Below are 22925 nucleotides of genomic sequence, written 5' to 3' on the forward strand. Positions count from 1 at the left end.
GTGTCGAGACGACAGATGGGGTTCGCCCTTGAGAACCTATCAACTCTGATCACTATAGAAATTTCTAAAAAAGTCATTTTCAGGACTGAGCATTCTCCAGCATGGCATGTTAAGCTGTTCTCTTGGGTGGGGCACCCTCATCGAGGAGGGGGACGGAATCAGCCACCACTTCGTCTCCTACCCGGGCTGTGATGTCGGTGGCCAAGGCCCCTGTGTCCGCCAGTGCTAGCGGCGTTAGTGATATGGGGACCTCTGCGAGCGTAAACCCGCCAGTCAAGCGCTCACTGCTTCTAAGTCGAGTTCCGAGGAGAGCGTGGCACACCGGCAGCAGGCACATGGTGATAACGCCCCTCTGCCGACGCACCCTAACCCCCTGGTCTTCCATGACCTTTCTCCGGACTGGGGTCCCTCTTGGGCAGGTTACAAGGCACGTTGTGTTGACGACGGACGCCTCCCTGCAGGGGTGGGGTGCAGTGTGCAACGGGCACGTAGTAGCAGGGCGTTGGACGGGCTCCCGCCTGCGCTGGCATATCAATTGCCGAGAGTTGTGTGTTTTGGAGGACAGCAGAAGGGGAGAGCTGTCTCCAAACAGACTGACTGGAGACTGGCGCACTGGATCGTGGATGCCGTCACGACGGCATACCGGTCACAGGATCTCCCGTGCCCATTGGCAGTGCGGGCTCACTCCACACGGGGTAGAGCCACCTCCTGGGCACTGGCCAGAGGCGCCTCTCTGGCAGACATTTGTAGAGCTGCGTGTTGGGCTACGCCCAAAACTTTTGCAAGGTTTTACAACCTTTGCGTAAACCCGGTGTCAGCAACATGTAGGACTGGCATCCGACGGGGTGTATGCCTGCGAAAGCACCTCCCCACCCTCCAGCAGGTTGGGTCAGTGTGCTATCTACCTCCCTTTTTACCCAACCACTTGGTTAAGAATAGGCATCCCATCCACCACCCTTCTTACCCAATCACATGGTTAAGAACAGGCATTCCATCCATCACTAAGCAAGCACCCCCTGGGAGTTCTCCCCTTAGGCCGGGAGAACATATGAACAGGACCTAGAGCTACCGGACGTCTGTAACACCCCCTCCGTGCGCTGTTCCGTCTGATGTATCCTCATGAGATGGTTCCCACTCCTGGTAACCCATGACCTCCCCAAGGTGGACCTCCACCTGGCGGTTAACTACTCAGTCCGCACGTTCAATGCGATCTCCCCTAAGGGCGATCTATATCCACTGTATTCCTCCCCCCAGGTAGGAAGTGGCCTCTGCAGCGCATCCCTAATTAAGGAAGTCACGCTCACCCGGTGTAAACCCGATCCAGACGGCCTCTCGCCATTAGAGAACGAAGGCCTCCGTCCGTGAAAGGTTACGGGTCAGGGTGTACCCATCTTTCTCCAAGAAAACCTCACACTGGAAGGTTGCAATTTCGCGAAAGCCTCGTGCAGACACGCCCAGGCCTGCTACAGTCACTTCGATAGTGATTGTAACACAATACAGCGTTGTGGCGTTTTCCATAGGAACCCCATCTGTCGGCTCGACACAACATCGAGAGACCGACAGAAAGGGAACGTCTCGGTTACCTCAGTTCCCTGATGGAGGGAACGAGACTTTGTGTCCCTTATGCCACAACACGTATCGTCCTCTGCTGTAGTCGTGAGAGGCTCTCAGGCTCTTCAGAACAAAAGGTAAATGAATGCTGCACATTTCATTAGCCAAATTTCATTGGCCTCTTCTATAGTAGTCAGAGTTGATTGGTTCTCAAGGGCGAACCCCATCTGTCGGCTCGACACAACATCTCGTTCCCTCCATCAGGGAACTGAAGTTACAGATGTAACCGAGACGTTATCACCACGATATAACAATAATGCACAAAAGTCCCCTTGCAGTATTTCAGTTTATAGTTCAGCTAAATACTTGAAGGATAGATTGACTGTACAACTTCTTAAAATTTAGAAGCTTGAAGAAAGTATTTCCCAACATGGTACTGTATATGTGTAGAAGCTTTTAATCCAACATGCAGGAACGGATCAGAATTATACTAAAAAAAAAGACTACTCCAGTTTTGCCTTTATTCAACATAACTGCATGTATTGTCGCAATACAGTGTCTGTTGAATTTTGACAAAAACAAATATCACCCAACAGTAATGTGAACGACTGAGAGAATAGAAAGATGGATGAAAATTGTGAAAAAATTGTATTCTGTTGTTTAAACATGGCTATGAACTTTGCAGTATTAAAGATCTGCAAATATTGCATCTTTTTGTTGTTTTGTCCAGTTTTTCCTTTTTTAATTTTGTGAAAATAATATTAGGAATTTGGAAGAAACCAGTTCACAGAATGAAACGATTTTACTTAAACCTGTAAATAGTACATTCAGAAAAACTGAAAATACGTTTGGAGTGCTATCTCAATTTATTCCCAGCTGTCTGTATTGTGTGCCATCATAAACTGTAAATATTGTCATTTTGTATGATAGCAGCGTGTGATGTCCGCAAATATGGAAATAGTATGCTAGTATGGGGTCTCTGGATATCACCAACATGCTGCTCAGATATGACACGTGTACAGACTCCAAACAATTGTATCTAATTTTCCCTATTCACACTGTGAATAATCTACATACAAATTCTTATACAGTATCTCACAGAAGTGAGTACAACCCTCACATTTTAGTAAATAGTTTATGATTTATTTTCATGTGATGACACTGAAGAAATTACACTTTGCTACAATGTAAAATCGTGATTGTACAGCTTGTATAACAATGTAAATTTTCTGTACCCTCAACACACAGCCATTAATATCTAAACCGCTGGCAACAAAAATGAGTAGACCCCTAAGTTAAAAAGTCCAAATTGGGCCCAAAGTGTCAATATTTTATATGATGCCAGAGAAGAACCTTTTTTGATTCTCCAGGGAATCTTTTACTCAAAGGTTTTTATAACAACCATTTCTTATAGGCTACTTTTATCAATCTTCAAAGAACCTTATGTGAAACAGAATGTTTCCTCTATGGAACTGTATAGCAAACTAATTGTAACGGCTGAAATACACTACAAGACTTTTAAAATCTTAACAGATTTTTTTAACTAGACATCATACACTTGCACAATTTTGAAAGTTTCAGATTGTTACACACTAACTGATCCATTCTGCAGACTGGCACAGGCTTTTGGCAAGAAGTCTATAACGGAAAATCTGAGCAAAAGTCCTGTAGTGTATTTTAGCCTTAAGTTGGCAACTTAGAAAAGTGTGTCAAAAGTGTAATGTATTAATTTTGCTTAATTGGTTAAGTAACATAGAATTACATGACAACAGCGAGTCTTTATCATTTTGACGGTGTAATGATAAATCTTGTCCCCCCTGTGATTCCGCTCAGGACCCTGCATGGCCAAAAGAACTTCTAATGGGTATACTCTTTTTAGCTTTTTGTAATTCGTACAAAATAACATTACGATTTCTGTCACTAGTACTTTGTTAAAATGACAATTATTGTCTTTTTACTAAAGGCTTCAAATAATAGTACAAAGATGAGGCTATGGGTAGTGAAATCAAACAAATCTCGTTCATTTTGCTTATTTACTATAAAAAAAACATGGTAACTTTAAATATCAAAATTTATGTATTTTGTTTGTTAAGCAGATGTTGACCCAGATGTTGAAATATTGAAATACTTATTTTACATCAAGCTTTGACTAAAAATCTGTGTTATATGTTTTTCATAAACTTCAAATTTAACATGTTATTTTAATGCTTTTATTTTCCACAGCTACGGTTAGCCATACAACAACATTTCGAGATAAAAGCTTTGTGATCATGCTTTACAACTTAACATTGAAAAGCCCGGGTAGAAAATAGCCTATTACTGTTTTTGAATGTAAAACCACGCAAATGTCATAAGTTGACATCATACAACAGTATAAAACAATAATAAAGCCCAGTTCATGACACCTTTAAAACACAAAAAAGAGCATGATAATTGCCATTTTATACATTTCACATTGGAAAGAGAGTCGTACGCACATTTTCTATGCATATACGTTTAATCTAAAATAAAATTTAGGACGGTATCTACGAAGCATTTTATTAATAGGGCCCATAATATTGATAAATAAAGTACATTATGATACAACAATGGCATCTTATTGCAAACTCTCATTGCAAACTTACACAGCATTTTCTCTGTGCTAATACTGTGTGTGTGCTGTCATTCTGTAGAGCTGTGGACCATTTGCACGTCATTCTCCGTATCCCAGAATCCTGTGGGAATAGGCTAAGTGGCTCAGAATGTCTAACACAGCATTTACACTGACAGTGATTAAATCGCCGCAGGTTGCAAAGTCCTTACTTTATTGTAGTTACTATAAGGTAAAAGCTTCACTCCTATTTAAACTAAACCATCTCAGATTTCTAAGACAAGTGGATTGAACACCATTTTACTTTACTGAAACAGTTGTTCACGCAGAAATAACATTTCTGTCATCATTTACTAATAGCCGCAAATTGATCCAAAGCCTTATGATCGTAACTGTGCTTTCACACCGCCAGCGAAACCCAGCGACAAAGCGAGGTAATGTCATTCATTTCAATGGAGAGCTGTAGTTCTGTTTTTAAACACGTAAAAAAGTTTCCTGCATAAATACCTTATCAGATTATCCTACAGGATAAAATAAACAAGTAGGATTAATTTGTAATGCAGGTCAAGTTGTCCTACCAGTAGTAAATAAATATGTAGAATGATTTTACAACGAAAATAACCAGATTGTCATAGCAGTATTAAATTAACAGGTATTTAACAGTGCAAAAAGGTGAGGTAATATTGATGTGCGCATGCCTGTTAGGACAATCAGTTAAGTTGAAATCAGGACACCGGCGACTTCCGGCAACACAAGCAACAGTGACATATTTTTTGAGGATTGGTTACCTGTGGTATTATCTTAATTTGATTACACATATTATGGTTAAACCGCTCATTATAGTGAGACAGTGGTAAGTTTGTGGTTACCATGGTTTTTCTACAAATAAAACCCGAAATCTATTGTTCCTATACTGAAAACATATTATTATGTGCCTTAGTAGATTTTATGAAAATAAATTATTAAGATATTCCATTCCATTCCATTTTCTACCGCTTATCCGAACTACCTCGGGTCACGGGGAGCCTGTGCCTATCTCAGGAGTCATCAGGCATCAAGGCAGGATACACCCTGGATGGAGTGCCAACCCATCGCAGGGCACACACACTCACTCATTCACTCACACACTCACACCCTACGGACAATTTTCCAGAGACACCAATCAACCTACCATGCATGTCTTTGGACCAGGGGAGGAAACCGGAGTACCCGGAGGAAACCCCCGGGGCACGGGGAGAACATGCAAACTCCACACACACAAGTCGGAAGCGGGAATCAAACCCCCAACCCAGGAGGTGTGAGGCGAAATTATTAAGATATATTTAATATAATTATGTTAAAATGTAAAAATCTTGGTTATTCTACTAATTTTGGTTGTTAAGATTTTAATTATTGTGTTTGAGTAATTTTAATTGAACAAATTATTAAGTAAATCCAACTAAATTGTATTATGTTAATCCCATTTAAATTGGTCAAATTAAATTCACTTATTTATTTTGAGTTGAGACTACATAAATATTTTTTTAAATATACAAAAAGTTGAAAAAACACTAGGCCAGTGTTACATATTTCCTTTAGCAGAGTACTTACAATATCTCAAATGTTTCCAACTACTTGTAATTCGTGAGAAAATCGCCATTCTAAACAGTGATACGGGGTTGTGCAGTCGCCTGTCAATGGCGTCTTATCCGCATTTTATCTTTTGTTCAGACCAAATGCGAATGGTGCGTCAAGCGTGAGTGATTTACATGTTAAGTCAATGCAAAGACGCGATAGACCTACTTGCGGCACGAATCGCGCGAATTACGCAAATTGCGGGAATCCCATCATCCTCACTCCTTCACAGTGTCATCAAGCTACGCCATTGTTGTTGTTTTGATCGTACGCCCTCATAGCAGCGTTTTTTACAAACTGTAGCTTTAACTGTCATTTCAAGTGTTTTTCAGTAAAAAATAAAGACTTGTTCGTGTTTTTGTTGATTTATCTTAGAGATTTAGATTTTTTTGTATAATTTTTAAGCTTGGTTTTTTTTAAGATGTTGCCATTGTTCAGAACAGCGATGCTTGTGCTTAGGCTGAGGGAGGCACGATATTATTCATAATGAAATGTATTATTTCACTTATTGAGCCATAACTGTGCTAATGCCAGTACAGATACCACAAGTCTCTTCTTGCTTGACTATCTATGTTGTAAATAATAAATATGTTTCAATATGAAAGTAATGAAAGTAATTACGAGAAGTTTGATTTCGGTGTAATTTTTTTGTTTACTTGAAGTAACATTTATTTGATCATTTAACAAAAACTAAATGTATTTAATGATTAGAATTTACTTTATTCTCGTTAGTAAGTTGCACTTGAATTAAAGCAGCAAATTTTATTTTAAAAAAAAATGTGGAAATTCTTACGAGGATTTTATAAAGCAATTTTACAGGTTATTTTTCCCTGCAGGCTATGGTTAAACCATGGTATATTTTCATAAGGGATAGAGAATATTTTTCCAATCATGGTGAACTGTCCCTTTAAGAATACATACTCCTAAATTAAACACTATATAGTACAAATAGTATGCAAATTAAAACCCGGCACTAATTGGAATCTAACAGAAGACTTTGCAAAGTATAATGTTATTTTAGAAAGTGAAAGGATTCTTGATCCATCATGGATTTCAAGCGAGATTGAAATGGATGAGAAATTGCACAATTTACTTCAGAGCAAACCCATTGTCTGGAAATCATTAACTTGGCTCAATCAATTACCGCCTTTTCTTCATCCTCACCAAATACTCCACGGGGGAAAGAAAATATTAAAGGATAAAGAAAGAAGCTGTTGGTTCAGCAAGAGAGGCTTCGTTGCCCAGATAATAAAAAGGGTTATTTAATTTAACCTCCGTTTACACTAAACACTTCATTAGGCTGCTACACTTCAAATCATCTCATTAAAACAATTTTTTAAAGTTCGCCACGCGCTTCTCAGCAGAAGATATCACTGAGGGTGCGAAAATAAAGTTCAGCAATTCCAAAATAATATGCGGTTTTATTCGCAATCACAACTCACAGTGCAAATTACAAGATTTGGCTTTAGCACAAACAAAGTACACCCTTGGAATAAATTCCATCTGAAATATAATCTGTTTACACTTTAACAGTATAAAGTGTGGAAAAGCAAAGACGTGCTGTTATCTCCAAGCTGAGCAAAGTAAAAACCGAAAACTTTCGTTTCAGACGTACCCACTATTCTTCACTCTGAGCACGTAATGTCACATAAATAAAATCTAGCCGCTGTTATCCTTGAATTCAAACAGTAATTTTTAGAAAGTGACACTGATGTGTTTATGATCATGCTTATATTTTTATTATTAGTCTATTGGAGGAATTGAGGAAAGATTGGGTGATGAAACAATAGGGCACATTCAGACAACTGACATTTCAGCAGACTCATAAAGAAAGGATAAAGTGCAAAGCCAGACAGTGAGGAAAATCAAGGGGAAAAGAATAAAATTATATATACTTTGCATTTGACATTGTGACATTTTTCAGTAAAGCACGACTCTTTATATAAATAATAAAGAAAGAATTACATTTCTTTGCTTTACAGAATGTGAATTTAAGGCGCTAAATATCTTTCAGCAAGATATAAGAGTGTGCAGTGACATATGACTCAAACATGTTCATCTTGAATCAAAATAGTACTTTACACTATTGGTGTAAATAATGCATAATGTGCGCAGTATGTTAAAAGCAAAAATGGTCAGAAGTGCAGGAGAAGCTATTCTGGTGAGAAGTGGAGTGTATTTTATAAAGCAGGCATGTGAAACACCTCCCCGCTGGTCAGTCTGCGTACAAGCTCCTTCCACAAAAGATCTCTCTCCATCTGAACTCCTTTCATAACGCCACGGTTCTCCTGCGCCCGACGGGACAAGTACGGCATCACTTCGTTCACCGGGCCGTACGGAACGTACTTGTACACCGGAAAACCTGCCTGGGCTAAAGATATACAGTGTTTTTCAGTTATTTCATTTAACACTTATATTTTTATTAACACCATAACATTATTATTGGAGTTTTCTCAGTGATGAAGCAACAGAATTTGAACAAACACTTATATTTACATAACGCATTTGACATATAATTTAATCCAAAGTGATTTAAGATGCATTAAAAGTACATTGTGCCTTTTTGAAGTGTCTTCCCTGGGAATCAAATCCACGACCTGAGCTAAATAAACATGTATCCAAAATGTACAATGATGTTAATTGCACGTTAGCATTTTCTACAAATTATTGTAAAATTTTGAGCTCAACTGGTTGAGGATTGTGTTAGCAACACACAGGTCATGAGATCGATCCCAGGCCAAATGCGTACATGTTAATATATTTGAAGGTAAAATAACAACGAAGCATGCCAGAATAATAATAGTTAGTGAGCTCAATAAATGTTACAAGCCCCTTTCGCACATACTGACTTTACTGGTAAATTATCATAAGGTTCATGTGTGAACACTACTGATAGATCTGGATAGAAACATACACTTGTTTCTTGTTTATTTCATTTTTCCCATTTATTACAATATTAATCATATGTATTCATTCATTTATTTTATTATTCACTTCTATTCATATTATTTGTTCCTTACTTTCCTGTTGTTTAACCTCGTTGGGAGTTGTATTGCATCTCATTTGTTGCAAATGTATGATTATTTAATTTTGAAACATCAAGATGATGTTAAGAATATAGGGCCAAGAGTGTTATATTTGGAAGAAGTAGAATTACAGCCACTACAGGGGGGCCTCAATGGGTACACTTATACTATAGTTTTTGTAAATTCTAATTGTTCCAAATCACAAGGAAAAGCTGGTGCTAAATGCACAGTTGTTAGACCATTAACGATATCAAATTCTCACAGATGTGTGTTCAGGTCAATTTTCCTTGGAATACTCACCTAGAGGTTACAAGCACAATGTGCTACTACAGAGGTTGTTCTTATCCACGTTACAACTCATGGCATTTGCCTAAATATGATAATACTGGCTCCAATACCCAATTTGCACTCGATGTAAAATCTGAGGTCATTTCCTTCTGGTGTTTTGAAAGGAATGGTGCAGGAAGTAATTCTGACCCAAACCTGACTTTTCAGGTTTCTAAATGTAATATGAACTTTATCACAAATTCAGCATTCATTGCTCCTAATGGAACACACTTTGTTTGTGGTAACAAAGCTTATTCGTTCCTTCCTAAGGGATGGAGAGGAAGGTGTTATTTGGCTTATGTTTTACCAGCAGTTCGAGCAGGGCCGGCCCTGGCCAATTTGCTGCCCTAGGCAAGATTTCACCTGGTGCCCCAGGAATTTTGTTATTAAACTTACACAGAAACAAACTGCACAGCTTTGTCTTGATTTGTCTTTTGATTTGTCTCATTTTAAATAAAGATTTACGTTTATATAGCAACATTTTATGCAGAACTCATTTAAATAAAGATTTATATGTCACTACTTTCTACTCAAGGACCTTGACAGAATTGTAGTGGAGTAAAAAGTACGATATTTGTCTTTCAAATGTAGTGAAGTTAAAGTAAAACATCTCCTGAAAAAATAATACATATAACATTACTAATTTAGCCAATTCAAATAAAAATACCATAAAATACTGCACAAGTTCGACTAACTATGTCATAAGCTAATTCAAATTAGCGAACTTTACAGGCATCGTTGAACTAACTTAATGCAACATAGATAAACTAATCATTACCTACCTCTGTCTTTTTCGCGTTTTTCTTCCTCTTCTCTTCTTTTTTTTCTTCCCTGGGCACCAGATGGCTTCGGTCTTTTTGACATAATGACAACTTATCAGTGTCGGTGAATTCGGCCATCTGTCACTCACAATCACACACAGGTAACGGATGTTTGTTTTGTTTTTCAGCAGGGCGGGGGCGGGGGAGATTGATGCGTCACTCAGTCGGACCGGGGTGGATCGGGATTCGGGAAAGCAATGTTGTAGTTTTGTCTTTATCGGACGATCGCTTTTTTTAATCCATAATATTTAAGTAGTATTGGTAATAAAAAAATTAAAATATATTCATAAAAATAATAATTTGGGTGCTCGGGCGCCCCAAGGGGTGGGCGGCGCCCTTAGCATTTGCCTATTCCGCCTATGCCCAGGGCCGGCCCTGAGTTCGAGTAGTGTCAGAAGATTATGTTAGACATAATTTAATCCTGACACGTACTAGGCGTTCCCTTTCCAAGGCTGAAAAGTGGTTAGGGCGATTTGTACCATTCCTCGGAGTGACTGATCTACAAACTGAAGTACAGGCATTACAGGAAGCTTTTGAGGAAACAGCAACCAGTACTCTTCAGTCTATCACCAACATCTCTGTTGAAATGTATGCAATGAGAAAAGATGTTCTGCAAAATCGAATGGCTTTAGATATAATGTTAGCCTCTCAGGGAGCAGCCTTTAAAATAATTGGTACTGAGTGTTGTTCTTACATTCCAGACAATTCTGAGGAAGTTGTCCACAATCTAGCTCAAGTTCTACATGAACAGGTTGCTAAAATCAACAAAGATCATGGTATATTCTCATCTGAGTGGGATACATGGTTCGGATCAATATTAGGACCAATCTGGAATCACTTGAAAGCATTTGTAACAATTGTAGTGTCAGGGGTGTTAATCATCTTGCTCTTGTACATTACTTTGAAGTTGTTTATTTGTTTTGTCAAAAGTACAATGCTGGTCAGACGACAGCACATTGAGACTAGTCACACCCCCTTTTCTCGTGCTAGTATGCGGTATGAAAGAGAAAATGACCTGTCCATTTAAAGGGCATGGAGAATGGAAAAGTATGGCCTGATCAACCAAACTTTTGTTTTTGTTGTTGTTGGTTTGTCATGATTATGAGAGGTTGCTTGCTTTTAATCATTAAGATTTATAATCATACATAATCTAATCTATTCATATATGATTAAGAAGGGGGTATGATAGATCTGGATAGAAACATACACTTGTTTCTTGTTTATTTCATTTATCCCATTTATTACAATATTCATCATATGTATTCATTCATTTATTTTATTATTTACTTCTATTCATATTATTTGTTCCTTACTTTCCTGTTGTTTAACCTCGTTGGGAGTTGTATTGTGTCTTATGCTGATATGCGTATCCGTTGGTCTGCATCTCAAGGTCCATAATAGACAATGTTTTGATACTGTTATCTTGAATGGTTAAAAACACATATTGAATCTGTTTCTAGTCAGACGAAGTTTGACAGAGCTTGACTGAGCATCAACGCACAACTGAGATTATTCAATAAATCATTTCTCTGTCTATTTAACATCACTTCGTCTCCTGCCTGCTGTTCTTCCCTTCAGCTCTAAGAAGTGTTTTTTCAGTGTAAGAAGTTGTAACATTACCAGTAATTACCAGTATGATGTTATGAAAAACAGAATAGAATTAGAGAATGAAAGTTCGCTTTGAGTCAATCCTAACGCAAATGACGCGTTTAAACTGTTCAACAAATATGGACGATCTACAGTACGTCCAGATACAAAGTCATACTGCCGTGTTTTCATACACAACATCAGCGATGATGGAGACCTTTAGAGGAAAGTTATGCCTAATTTCCCCAGAGTTAATTTATCCGTACTGTGTGAAAATGTCAACTGTTACTGTAATTTCATAATCTTGAGATTTACAACAGCTGGCAGTGGCTTTAGAGGGGTTTCCCAAACATCGTGTGTGTTTGTTCGTGCGGTTTACCTAACGGAAAGCTGATTTGGTCGCCCATTCCCAGGAACTGGCCAAAGTACACCATCTTATCTGCGGGAGCCAGACCCATTTCATTCATCCTGTCAGAGCATAAACACACAGCGCCATCACAGCAAGTGAAAAATGAGAAAGGTCTCTTTGGCAAGGTCATTAGTAATGATACATTTCACTCACGGTTCTACTTCCATTATATTCATGATACACACACCTGATACATTTTGTGATACTTAAGAGTGTAATTATGTGTGAACTATGTAAAATGAGGATAACTTGTGTGTAGTTTACTTTATTAGAATCTAATGACACTGTGGGTTAATGATGTTTGTCAATGCATTTATTAAATGAGGTCACACCCCTACGGAGTGATTACATGAAGATTAATGATCTCACATTTCAGTGTCCACTGACACGGACTAATGTACTTCCAGAGACAACGACCAAATAGCAAAGAATAGAAAAAAAACAACACTATAAAAAGCCATCCATGATACTAGCGAATAAAACATGGGCAGAATGGGGCACAGTAGTGGCCAAAAGTGATCTCTAACTTACAAAATGCATCCAAACATTTATTTAAACATATTTTTTATAATAATTTAATAATGACTTATAAATGTCATATGCATGAACGCATAGTTTTGTGAAGAATTAAAGGACGCTGATGGCCTTTTGGGCCAAACGATTCGTCATATAGCGTAACGTGTTTCCGCTGACCCGTGTTTGGTTGCCGGCTTGAGGTCTTTTGCCAACACACTGTACTTTCCTGTCCTCTTCATATACAGTCATGGAACAAAATGACCATTCACAATTTTCTTTTAATCAGTAATTCTAGATGTAATGTGGCCATATCAGTGTCTGTTGAAACCAAACCTCAGGAGTGACAAAGCCGTCCAACAGCAATGTGAAACACTTATAGCATGAAAAGACACATGAAACTGTGAAAAAAATCCAGGTTGTCACATCATTTTTTTTTAACAACAATAATGTTGTATTGCTCAAGTCAATATGAACTTGTTTTCTTTTGAGTATTTGAGATCTACAGAGCCTATTTTCACCCGTTTCTCCAGTTTTTATCAAATAAATACAAAGGGAAACAATGTTTCTATTTGAAATTTGGTAGAAATATTGTTAGTAGTTCACAGATCAACAGAGGAATGCTAAAAAATAAAACATATATTCCGTTACACTGCAGTTTGCCCTTTTGCAATCATTTCGTCAATCAAATACCTTACCGAAGTTTAGTAATATTTCAATTTTGTGCGGTACTCCTGATATTTTGATAGTTTAATCTAACCTAGTGTCATTATAAGCATGTGCCCTCTGGACATCACTTTTGGCCACTACTGTACATCACTGCGTGCACCTATCAGGGTCAGAAATTAACAAGGGGCAAAACTTCCAGTGGGCAATTTTTTAATGGCAATTTCGTAAGCTCTGTTTCTGGTTGGTTGTAATATTCAACTCTCAAACCACAGAAATAATTTCTGATGCGTGATCAGATCTGAACACTGCAACGGACACTTAATTCATTTTCAATTTTCGTGTCATATCTCATCATAATTGTGACAGTTGTATTCGTTTTATTGAGCAGAGCCAATTTTTCTTCTTTTGACACAAATTTTGGTGTGCTTTTTGTTCATCTTCATGGCATTTTTGCCTCAAGTCCCCGTAAATTTTTGACCCTGGTACCTACAGTATGTACTTTAACCTTATTTGGCGATGTCCTATAAAAAGGTGTTTTTTAAATGTGAAAAAGCAGGTCTGTTTTCTGTTAGAATATGTGTTAAAGTTTCAATACACTTGGTGCGATTTCCCGGACAGGGCTTAAGCCTAGACCAGAGGTGAGCAAACTATGGCCTGTGGGCCATATCCGCCCCCCCCAAGCAATTTCATCCTTTTGAAACGCCCCGCGCTGAGATGGGATGAGTATTGTGAGCTTTGGTTTACTATAGCATGACATGGCAATTTCTGTTATCAAAAGCGTGTCTCGAGACACTTGTGGCCTGAGCGCTGAGAAAGAGATACAGCTGTTACGTATGGTTCTGCAATCGGTCACTATTGCTGTAAAAGGCTATTAGAGCGACTGCTTTTACTTTCTCTTCTTATAAGTCCAACTTGTGAAATGGTTCCCGTCATAGATATATATAGTATCAGATTCGAGGACCAGAATAATTGTAAATATGGCTCATAATGGAAACAGTATAAATTAAAGTGAGATTTACAATGGCAAATATTTAACTCGTATTGTAATATTAATTCAATATATGTGGACCAAAATCCGGGTGACCCGCCTGCTTGGGTCAATTGATGGAAGGGTTGCAGGGGTGTTGTGCAGGGCAAATAGGGCACCCCTCATTATTGTTTTAGTCTTTTAATGACTTTATATCTTACATTACAATTTTCATGTCAAATTCTTAAATGTTAATCAATATATTTATTCAGAATAATAAGACAGACTGTTTAATGCAGCTCTAAGGGCCATGAATGGTATATCTGTAAGGTTTCATTTTAATTCAGCATTTACATTTTGCCATAGATCTCAACGTCAGACATGAAATAACTTGCATCTAAATGCGGTTTAAAAAGCACAGAGCAGTTCGTCCCTTCACGGATCCCGTACTTTGGTTTATTAATTAGAAGAATAATTTCATTGTTTATTTACACGGAAGGATGGATTTATCACTGTTTGCATATTGCAGTTAATATTCACAAGAACCGCTTATGGTCACAGTAGGGGAAATATTAGAAATAAACTCTATATTACCTGTCTTTATTCAGAGTTGTCTGCAGAACACAACACTCTTTTCATAACATGTTTTTTGTAAAAGCAAAGAAAGTGTAACAACAAAAGCTCTACTGCATCTACCTGTCGATCGATGGAACGATCTGTCGTCTCCAGTGAGAGGACACAGACTGTGAGGAGCGAGCGTTAAATGGAAACCTCGGAGTGGAATATGCGGACCTTTAGCCGTGTAATAAGAGATAGTTTTAAGGGGATGTGAATCCTTTTTTTTGGAGGACACAGGTGACTTCTTTTATTATAAGCGCAATGCACACGTGACATATGTAATAAACAATTGCCACGGACATATCTTAAAATATATTAGTGTGATATTTTGTATTAAGATGCACAACAGTGGTGTTTGTAGCTCAGTAATACAGTGTCCTGTAGCTCAGTGGTTAGAGCATGGCGCTAACAACGGCAAGGTCATGGGTTCGATCCCAGGGGATTGCACATACTTAGAAACAAAATGTATAGGATAATGTAATGTAAGTCACATTGCATAAAAGCATCTGCCAAATGCATAGATGTAAAATGTAAATGTAGTCGTGAGAAAAAAACTTGTTAGTCAGTATAAAAACAACAGTCTGTTCCTATCGTGATCGGCTAAGTAAATGCACAGAAAAACGAGTCTTACCATTTAAGCGTATGTTTAACTGTATCTATGTTATGTGACGCCACCATGACATTTGCTTTCTTGTTCAGCTCGATCTCCTCCAGCCCATAATCCAGACATCTGAAAGAAAGCAGTGGCTCATACATCAGCCTGCTTTTGCTCTCGACTTGTAATCGACGCGTTGAGTTGACGGTTGATCGGCAAACACAAAAGCTATTGAGAACATCAGATTTATTTTGAAAGCTGTCAGAAAATGCCTTGATCATAAGAAGCTTACCTATGACGAGATAAGTCTAGATATATCTCTTTACTGTGAAACCTTCTGTCAGTAGGTAGACTGTCTAAATGAAGCACAGGTTATGTTTGATGATCAGATAAGGATGTTCTGTAACATGTCTTAAAACCGTCTCAGAAACTTATTCCCGATAAAGCAAAGTGAATCTGACCTTAAGGTTCAGTTATTTACTGTATGTGGTGTGGGTGTCTGTAGATGCTTTCATATGGGTCACCTATGGGTTTGAATTGGAAGTGGTCCAAAAAGTTCCCTTTGATGACAGTGAGGTAGTATGCTGGGTTTTCGAACTGATCGCTTGGTTACGTATTTAACCTCAGTTCCCTGATGGAGGGAACGAGACGTTGTGTCGAGAACGACAGATGGGGTTCGCCCTTGAAAAAACCAATCAACTCTGACTACTATAGAAAAGGCCAATGAAATTTGCCGAATGAAATTTGCATGCCGGTCTCCGCCCCCGGATGTCCCTTATAAAAGGAAGCCTGCGAGCAGCATTCATTTACCTCTTGTTCTGAAGAGCCTGAGAGCCTCTCACGGCTGCAGCAGAATACGGTACATGTTTGTGGCATAAGGGACACAACGTCTCGTTCCCTCCATCAGGGAACTGAGGTTACAGACGTAACCAAGACGTTCCCTTTCTGTCGGTCTCTCGACGTTGTGTCGAGAACGACAGATGGGGTTACCTATGGAAAGCGCCAGACACTGTATCGCGTCACAATCTCTAGCGAAGCAACGGTAACAGGCCTGGGCATGTCATCTGTAAGCTTTCGCGAAACTGTAACCTTCCAGTGTGGTGGTCGGGGGGTTCCAGAGCTTTCTTGGAGAAAGATGGGTACAGCCCTGACAGGTAACCTTTCACGGACGGAGGCCTTAGCTCTCTACTGGCGAGAGGCCGTTCGGCTTGGGTTTACAACGTGTAAGCGCAACTTCTTTAATTAGGGATGCGCTGCAGAGGCCACCTCCTACCCTTGTGGAGGAATACGGTGGACATAGGTATGGTCTCGTCCTTGGAGGAGAACGCATGGAACTTGCAGGCTGAGTATTTAACCGGAAGGTGGAGGTTCACCTGGGGAAGATGATTGGTTACCAGGAGTGGGAACCATTTCATGAGGACACATCAGACGGAACAGCCCACGGAGGGGGTGTTACAGACGTCAGGTAGCACTAGGTCCGGTTAGAGCTATCTGTGATAGTAAATATGGTGTCCCGGCCTAAGGGGGAAGGCTGCTCTGCCCAGCCGACCCCAAGGGGGTGCTTGCTTAGTGATGGATGGAGTGCCTGTTCTTAACCAGTGTTTGGGTAAGAAGGAAGGTTGGTGAGATACCTGTTATTAGCCATATGTTTGGGTAAGAAGAGAGTTAGATAGCACACTGACCCAACCTGCTGGAGGGTGGGAAGGTGCTTTCGCAGGCATACGCCCCCCCGGATGCCAGTCCTACATGTCGCCACGCAGGACACCGGGTTTACGCGAAGGTTATTAACCCTTGTGAGGGTGTTTAGGTGTTGCCCAACCCGCAGCTCTACAGATGTCTGCTAGAGAGGCGCTTCTGGCCAGTGCACAGGAGGTGGCTATATCCCTTGTGGAGTGAGCTCTCACTGCCAATGGGCATGGGAGATTCTGAGATCGGTATGCCGTCGTAATGGCATCCACGACCCAGTGCGCCAGCCTCTGCTTGGAGACAGCCTTTCCCTTCTGCTGTCCTCCAACACAGACAAGGATTTGGTCTGAGCTTCTGAGCTTTGCGTGCGGTCCAGGTAGAGGCGCAGTGCGCGTATTGGACACAACACGGATCGGGTTGTGTCTTCCTCCCCGATGGGGAGCGGCTGCAAGTTCACCTCTTTGCCCCGGAAGGGAGTAGTGGGAACTCTTGGGCACGCATCCGGGCCTTGGTCTCAAGATAAAGTGAGAGTTGCCAGGGCCGATTTCAAGGCAATCCGGGGACACGGAGAATGCTTGGAGGTCCCCTACCCTCTTGAAGAAAGCGAGCACCATCAGGAGGGCCATCTTACTCGTCAGGTGAGGAAGATCGGAACCTCTGAAGGGCTCTTGGGGGAGCCCAGAGGGCCCCCAGGACCACTTTAGGGTCCCAAGAAGGTATTGAGTGGAGACGAGGCGGATTCTGCCCTCTCGCGCCCCTTAGGAACCTGGTGAACAGGTCGTGTTGCCCTAGAAACATTCCATCAACTGAGTCGTGATGAGTGGCGATAGCGACTACATACACATTCAGTGTGGAGGGGAGATGTTAGTCTCCAGTCTCGTAAGAAGGACAACACAATCCTGATCGAGCTCCTCAGTGGGTCTTTCTCGTTGAGAGAGACACCAGGACGAGAAGAGGCGCTGTCTAGAGGCGTTTAACCGCCTGGTAGAGCTGTCGCGGTAACCGCTGTATTGTACTACCGCGCTACTGACAAGCCAACCACAGGGGCAGGAACACAACCGCAGAAACCGCGCCAACCACCTTTTTTTGAGTATGACATCAGGGTATGCTGTTCTTTTTTACACCTATGCATTCTGCAAAGAATGTTTAATAAGTCAATGATGAATACAAGAGTGTTACGTGTATCATTGTCCCTCCAACTGTTAGTATCGGGTGTTTTTAAAGATGGACGCAATAGCAGGCGCTCTGGTCCCAAAACCTAATGTAATGTCGCCAGTTTGGGAATACTTTGGGTTTGAACCGAATCTTAAGGGAGAGCCAGCTAATTTAGAGAGCCGATATGCAACATTTGCAGAAGAAAGGTGCCTGTAACACGCGGCAATACGTCGAATTTGAGGTCTCATCTCACGGACAATCTCCTCATCAGTGTCCGTACCTAGGAGAGTTCGCGCAGATAACGAGCTCACGTGCTAATAGACTCTAACGCAAATCCACTCTCCTTGGTGGCGCAAAAACCAGGGCAGATTTCAGATGCTAGCAAATGTGTATTTGTGCGACCAGCACACCATCAGAAAGAGTTTTCAGTGCCGCCGAATAAATTGTTACACCTATGCGTTCGTCCCTGAAACCACATAATGTTAATATGTTAGTTTTTCTAGCACGAAACAAGGACAACATAACCCAGGATTAAATCACATTCCTTGACGCTCAAGTGACTGAAGTCATATTTATTTAGCTTTTATTATTTATTTGCTGTATTTTCATTTACACTGTTTTCATGTGATACTCGAGTTCTTTCGTTTTTCAGAATGCATTTTATTGTTATAGCATATTGCTGTGTTCGGCATTTAGCATTGGACAAAAACATTTTATAACCCGTCTCTCCTTCATTTATAAAGTTAATGATCAAGTGAAGTTATAGCCTATTTATTATCTTTTTATTTGCTGTATTTTGATTCAAACTGTTTTTCTTTGATAGGCTAATTTAGTTTTTTCGTTTTTCAGATTCAAGGCATGGTTCATGGTGTTCTGTTCTGCATTTAACAATAAAAAAATATATATATAACCTGTCTCTCTGTCATTTAAAAACCAAAAAAAATATATACTTCAATGTAACAAATGATCAATAAATATTTAAATGCACTAAAACAATGAAAAATCACTCAAAAAATGTGGGTGGGTGCGGTAATACCGCCGACCGCGCTATTGTGCCAGCCATATTTACCGCAAGGGAAATTTCCTAACCGCGACAGGACTACCGCCTGGTAGATGGGGCCCTAGCCTGGGTGATTGTCTCCGCCATAGAGGGCGAGTGGCCAACTCAGGATCTTCTCGTCCCGTCTAGAGCCCAGACTTGGGTGTTCCAGAGGTCTGATCTGGGATGCCAGAACACGCCCTTCCCCTGAGAGACTGGGTCCTCTGTCAGGGGAATGGGCCAGGGGGAGTCGTTGCCCAGAGCCTCAGCTCTGAAAGCCAAGTGCGGTTGGGCCAGTGTGGCACAACCAATGACACCTGGAACTCCTCTTCAATGACGAGACACGAGAAAGATCACTCAATCTCACACAAAACCATAGGTTATGCCATGACTCCACTCAAACAACAAGAATAAACATGACATGATAGTGGAATCATGACATAAGCCCCCCCTTTAATGAGCACCTCCAGGTGTTCATCAAGGGGTAACTAACGAGACAAGACTGACTGGGAAACAGACAAAAACCAGACAGACAAGGTGAACATGACAAGGGGCATACAAGAAATAATAACAAATGGGTTGGGGTGAGACAACAAAAATAGCAAACAAGGGAGGGGGGGTGGGGGCAGACAAGAAAACATGGGTAGTCCAGAAGGGGGAGGGCTGGGTGGGGAAGTTCCAGCCCTTGGGGACGCGCCAGGGCGCGGAGCCCCAGGAGGCTTGACAGGAGTAGTCCTGGGGGGAACTGTCCTAGTCCCCTGCAGGACTGTAGGGCTGGACCACGGCTGGAATGCCGGGCTGGACCAGGGTTGGAAGATCGGCTGGGCAGCCGGACTTGACGGCGGCTGGGCAGACGGACTTGACGGCGGCTGGGCAGCCGGACTTGACGGCGGCTGGGCAGCCGGACTTGACGGCGGCTGGGCAGCCGGACTTGACGGCGGCTGGGCAGCCGGACTTGACGGCGGCTGGGCAGCCGGACTTGACGGCGGCTGGGCAGCCGGACTTGACGGCGGCTGGGCAGCCGGACTTGACGGCGGCTGGGCAGCCGGACTTGACGGCGGCTGGGCAGCCGGACTTGACGGCGGCTGGGCAGCCGGACTTGACGGCGGCTGGGCAGCCGGACTTGACGGCGGCTGGGCAGCCGGACTTGACGGCGGCTGGGCAGCCGGACTTGACGGCGGCTGGGCAGCCGGACTTGACGGCGGCTGGGCAGCGCTCTCTGACGGCGGCTGGGCAGCGCTCTCTGACGGCGGCTGGGCAGCGCTCTCTGACGGCGGCTGGGCAGCGCTCTCTGACGGCGGCTGGGCAGCGCTCTCTGACGGCGGCTGGGCAGCGCTCTCTGACGGCGGCTGGGCAGCGCTCTCTGACGGCGGCTGGGCAGCGACCTCTGGCGGCTGGGCAGCGACCTCTGGCGGCTGGGCAGCGACCTCTGGCGGCTGGGCAGCGACCTCCGGCGGCTGCTGGGCCGGGCTCGGTGCCGGACGGACCGTCACCTTCCCACAGCGCCCCCCCAAAAAATATTTGGGGTTTGACACCACCGGACTCGGGACCACAGGACTCGGGACCACAGGACTCGGGACCACAGGACTCGGGACCACAGGCCTCGGGACCACAGGACTCGGGACCACAGGACTCGGGACCCCAGGACTCGGGACCACAGGACTCGGGACCACAGGACTCGGGACCAACTGGTTCCCGGCTGACCTCCGCTGCCTCTTCTTTTTCAGCCGAGCCACCCGTCTGGTGGTCGGCTGAAGGAAGGAGGTAAAGGGCAAAGCCGGTTCCGGGTTGGAGGCCTCAGAGGAAGACCCTGAGGAAGTTCTCCTCCCCCGCTTGCCACGGAGACCAGTCGGTGGTGGTGAAGCTGCTGCGGTTGAGGCGGAGGGCACGGTGATGCCCACAACCCCGACCTGCAGGGTACGACCCTCTGGAATAGCAGCCAGCGGAGATGGATAGCAGGATTGTACTGGGACCCTGGACTCGGACCTGTTCGTGGCATACCGCCACACGACATCGAAGTCCAGCGGTCTCAGCATCCTCATCTCCGCCGGCGACAGAGGATCCCTGAGGCCGCGGCTGAACAACACCGCTAGCTCCGCCTCCCCAAAGACCACCTCCTCTGCGGCATCCAGGAACCTCTCTACGTAGGTCCCCAGATCACCATCTCCTTGGCGGATACCGCAGAGGTGGCGTGCCTGGCGGGACCGCAAGCAGTTCACCTTGGCTGCCTGCTGGGTTCTGTTTGGCGCGTTCATTCTGTCATGCTTCTCTCTTTGAGACATGGCGTGAGAACCCAATTGCAGGCAGGACTCAGACGTGGGGTAAACAAGGGAATTTATTAACAAAGAAACACAAAACAAAGACCCACGATGGGGTAAAACAAGACAGGATAACAATATAAACTTTAACAAGGACAAGAACACTAACTAACTAGACTATAAAACAAACACTTGAAACAAGCACTAAACTAACACTTACTATAAGGGAGGAAACAGGAACAAGATGACAAGCATAGAATGACGTTCAGACGAGGACCAGGTACATCTACAATGAACGCGCACAGGACAATGAAACATGAGGACTCTTTATAGGGAAGACAGACACAGGATCATAACAAGCAACAGGTGCTGGGGATTAGCACTAAGGAGAGGCTGACGAGGAACGAGATGTAGGGAACAATGACGAGACACGAGAAAGATCACTCAATCTCACACAAAACCATAGGTTATGCCATGACTCCACTCAAACAACAAGAATAAACATGACATGATAGTGGAATCATGACATCTCTTCCCTGACCTTGGACAGTGTCTGTGCTAGGAGGCTTATTGGGGGGAAGGCGTACTTCTGCCTGTCGCTCGGTCAGCTGTGCACAAGGGTCTCCGTGCCCAGGTGGCCTCGGACAGGGAGTACCAAAGCGGCAATGGTGGTGTTGAGGGAGGCAAACAGGTTTTCCTGGGCCTGCCCGAACAGCATCCAAATGAGCTGGACTGCGCGGGGTGGAGTCGCCACTCTCCGCGAGGCGTATACTGACGAGAAAGCGCGTCAGCTGTCTCGTTCAGTTTGCCTGGGATGTGAGTGGCCCCCAGGGAACGGGTCACCTGTTGACTCCACAGGAGGAGGCGTCGAGCAAGTCGTGTTAGCTGCCATGAGCGTATGCCACCCTGACCATTTGATGTACGCCACACCTTTGACCAGCACATGCTTGTCCTGCACGAGGGCCGCAGTCTGCTCAGTGTAAGTAGCACAGCCCACAAATCCTGGCAATTGATATGCCAGCGCAGGCGGGGGTTCGTCCAACGGACCGCTACTGTGTGCTCATTACACACTGCACTGCACCCCTGCAGGGAGGCGTCCGTCGTCACCACGACTTGCCTCGTAACCTGCCCAGAGGGACCTTACTCCGTCGAAAGGTCATGGAAGACCAGGGGGTTATGGTGCGTCGGCAGCAGGGCGTCATCACCATGCGCCTGCTGCCGGTGTGCCACGCTCTCCTCGGAGCTCGACTCTGAAGACCAGTGTTGGAGCGGTCTCATGTGCATCAACCCGAGGGGTATTACCAGGAGCCTCTGAATTGTTTCAGGGGGACCGCTGTCTGCCTGAAGTGTTCCAGGCAGTTCAACACCGACTGGGCGCGTACTGCGGACAGTCGCGCCAACATGGTGACAGAGTTGAGTTCCAGACCGAGAAAGAGGATGCTCTGCATTGGGGAGAGCTTGCCCTTCTCTCGGTTGACCTGTAGTCCCAATCGATCTAGG

The 22925-nt window shown here is 43.1% G+C and overlaps 1 protein-coding gene across 1 annotated transcript in view; it reads right to left on the reverse strand.

The window, feature by feature from the left end:
• Positions 1 to 7768: 7768 nt before the first annotated feature.
• The window catches only part of prodhb (proline dehydrogenase (oxidase) 1b), a 31215-nt gene continuing 16058 nt past the window's right edge, over positions 7769 to 22925 (reverse strand). The window contains 3 exon segments of the mRNA XM_056747022.1: positions 7769 to 8126; positions 11896 to 11984; positions 15324 to 15422. Of these exon segments, the coding sequence (XP_056603000.1) occupies positions 7936 to 8126; positions 11896 to 11984; positions 15324 to 15422 (379 nt within the window). The 3' untranslated portion in view covers positions 7769 to 7935.

Source organism: Triplophysa dalaica, chromosome 4, assembly GCF_015846415.1.
Source record: "Triplophysa dalaica isolate WHDGS20190420 chromosome 4, ASM1584641v1, whole genome shotgun sequence".
Taxonomy (NCBI): Eukaryota; Metazoa; Chordata; class Actinopteri; order Cypriniformes; family Nemacheilidae; genus Triplophysa; species Triplophysa dalaica.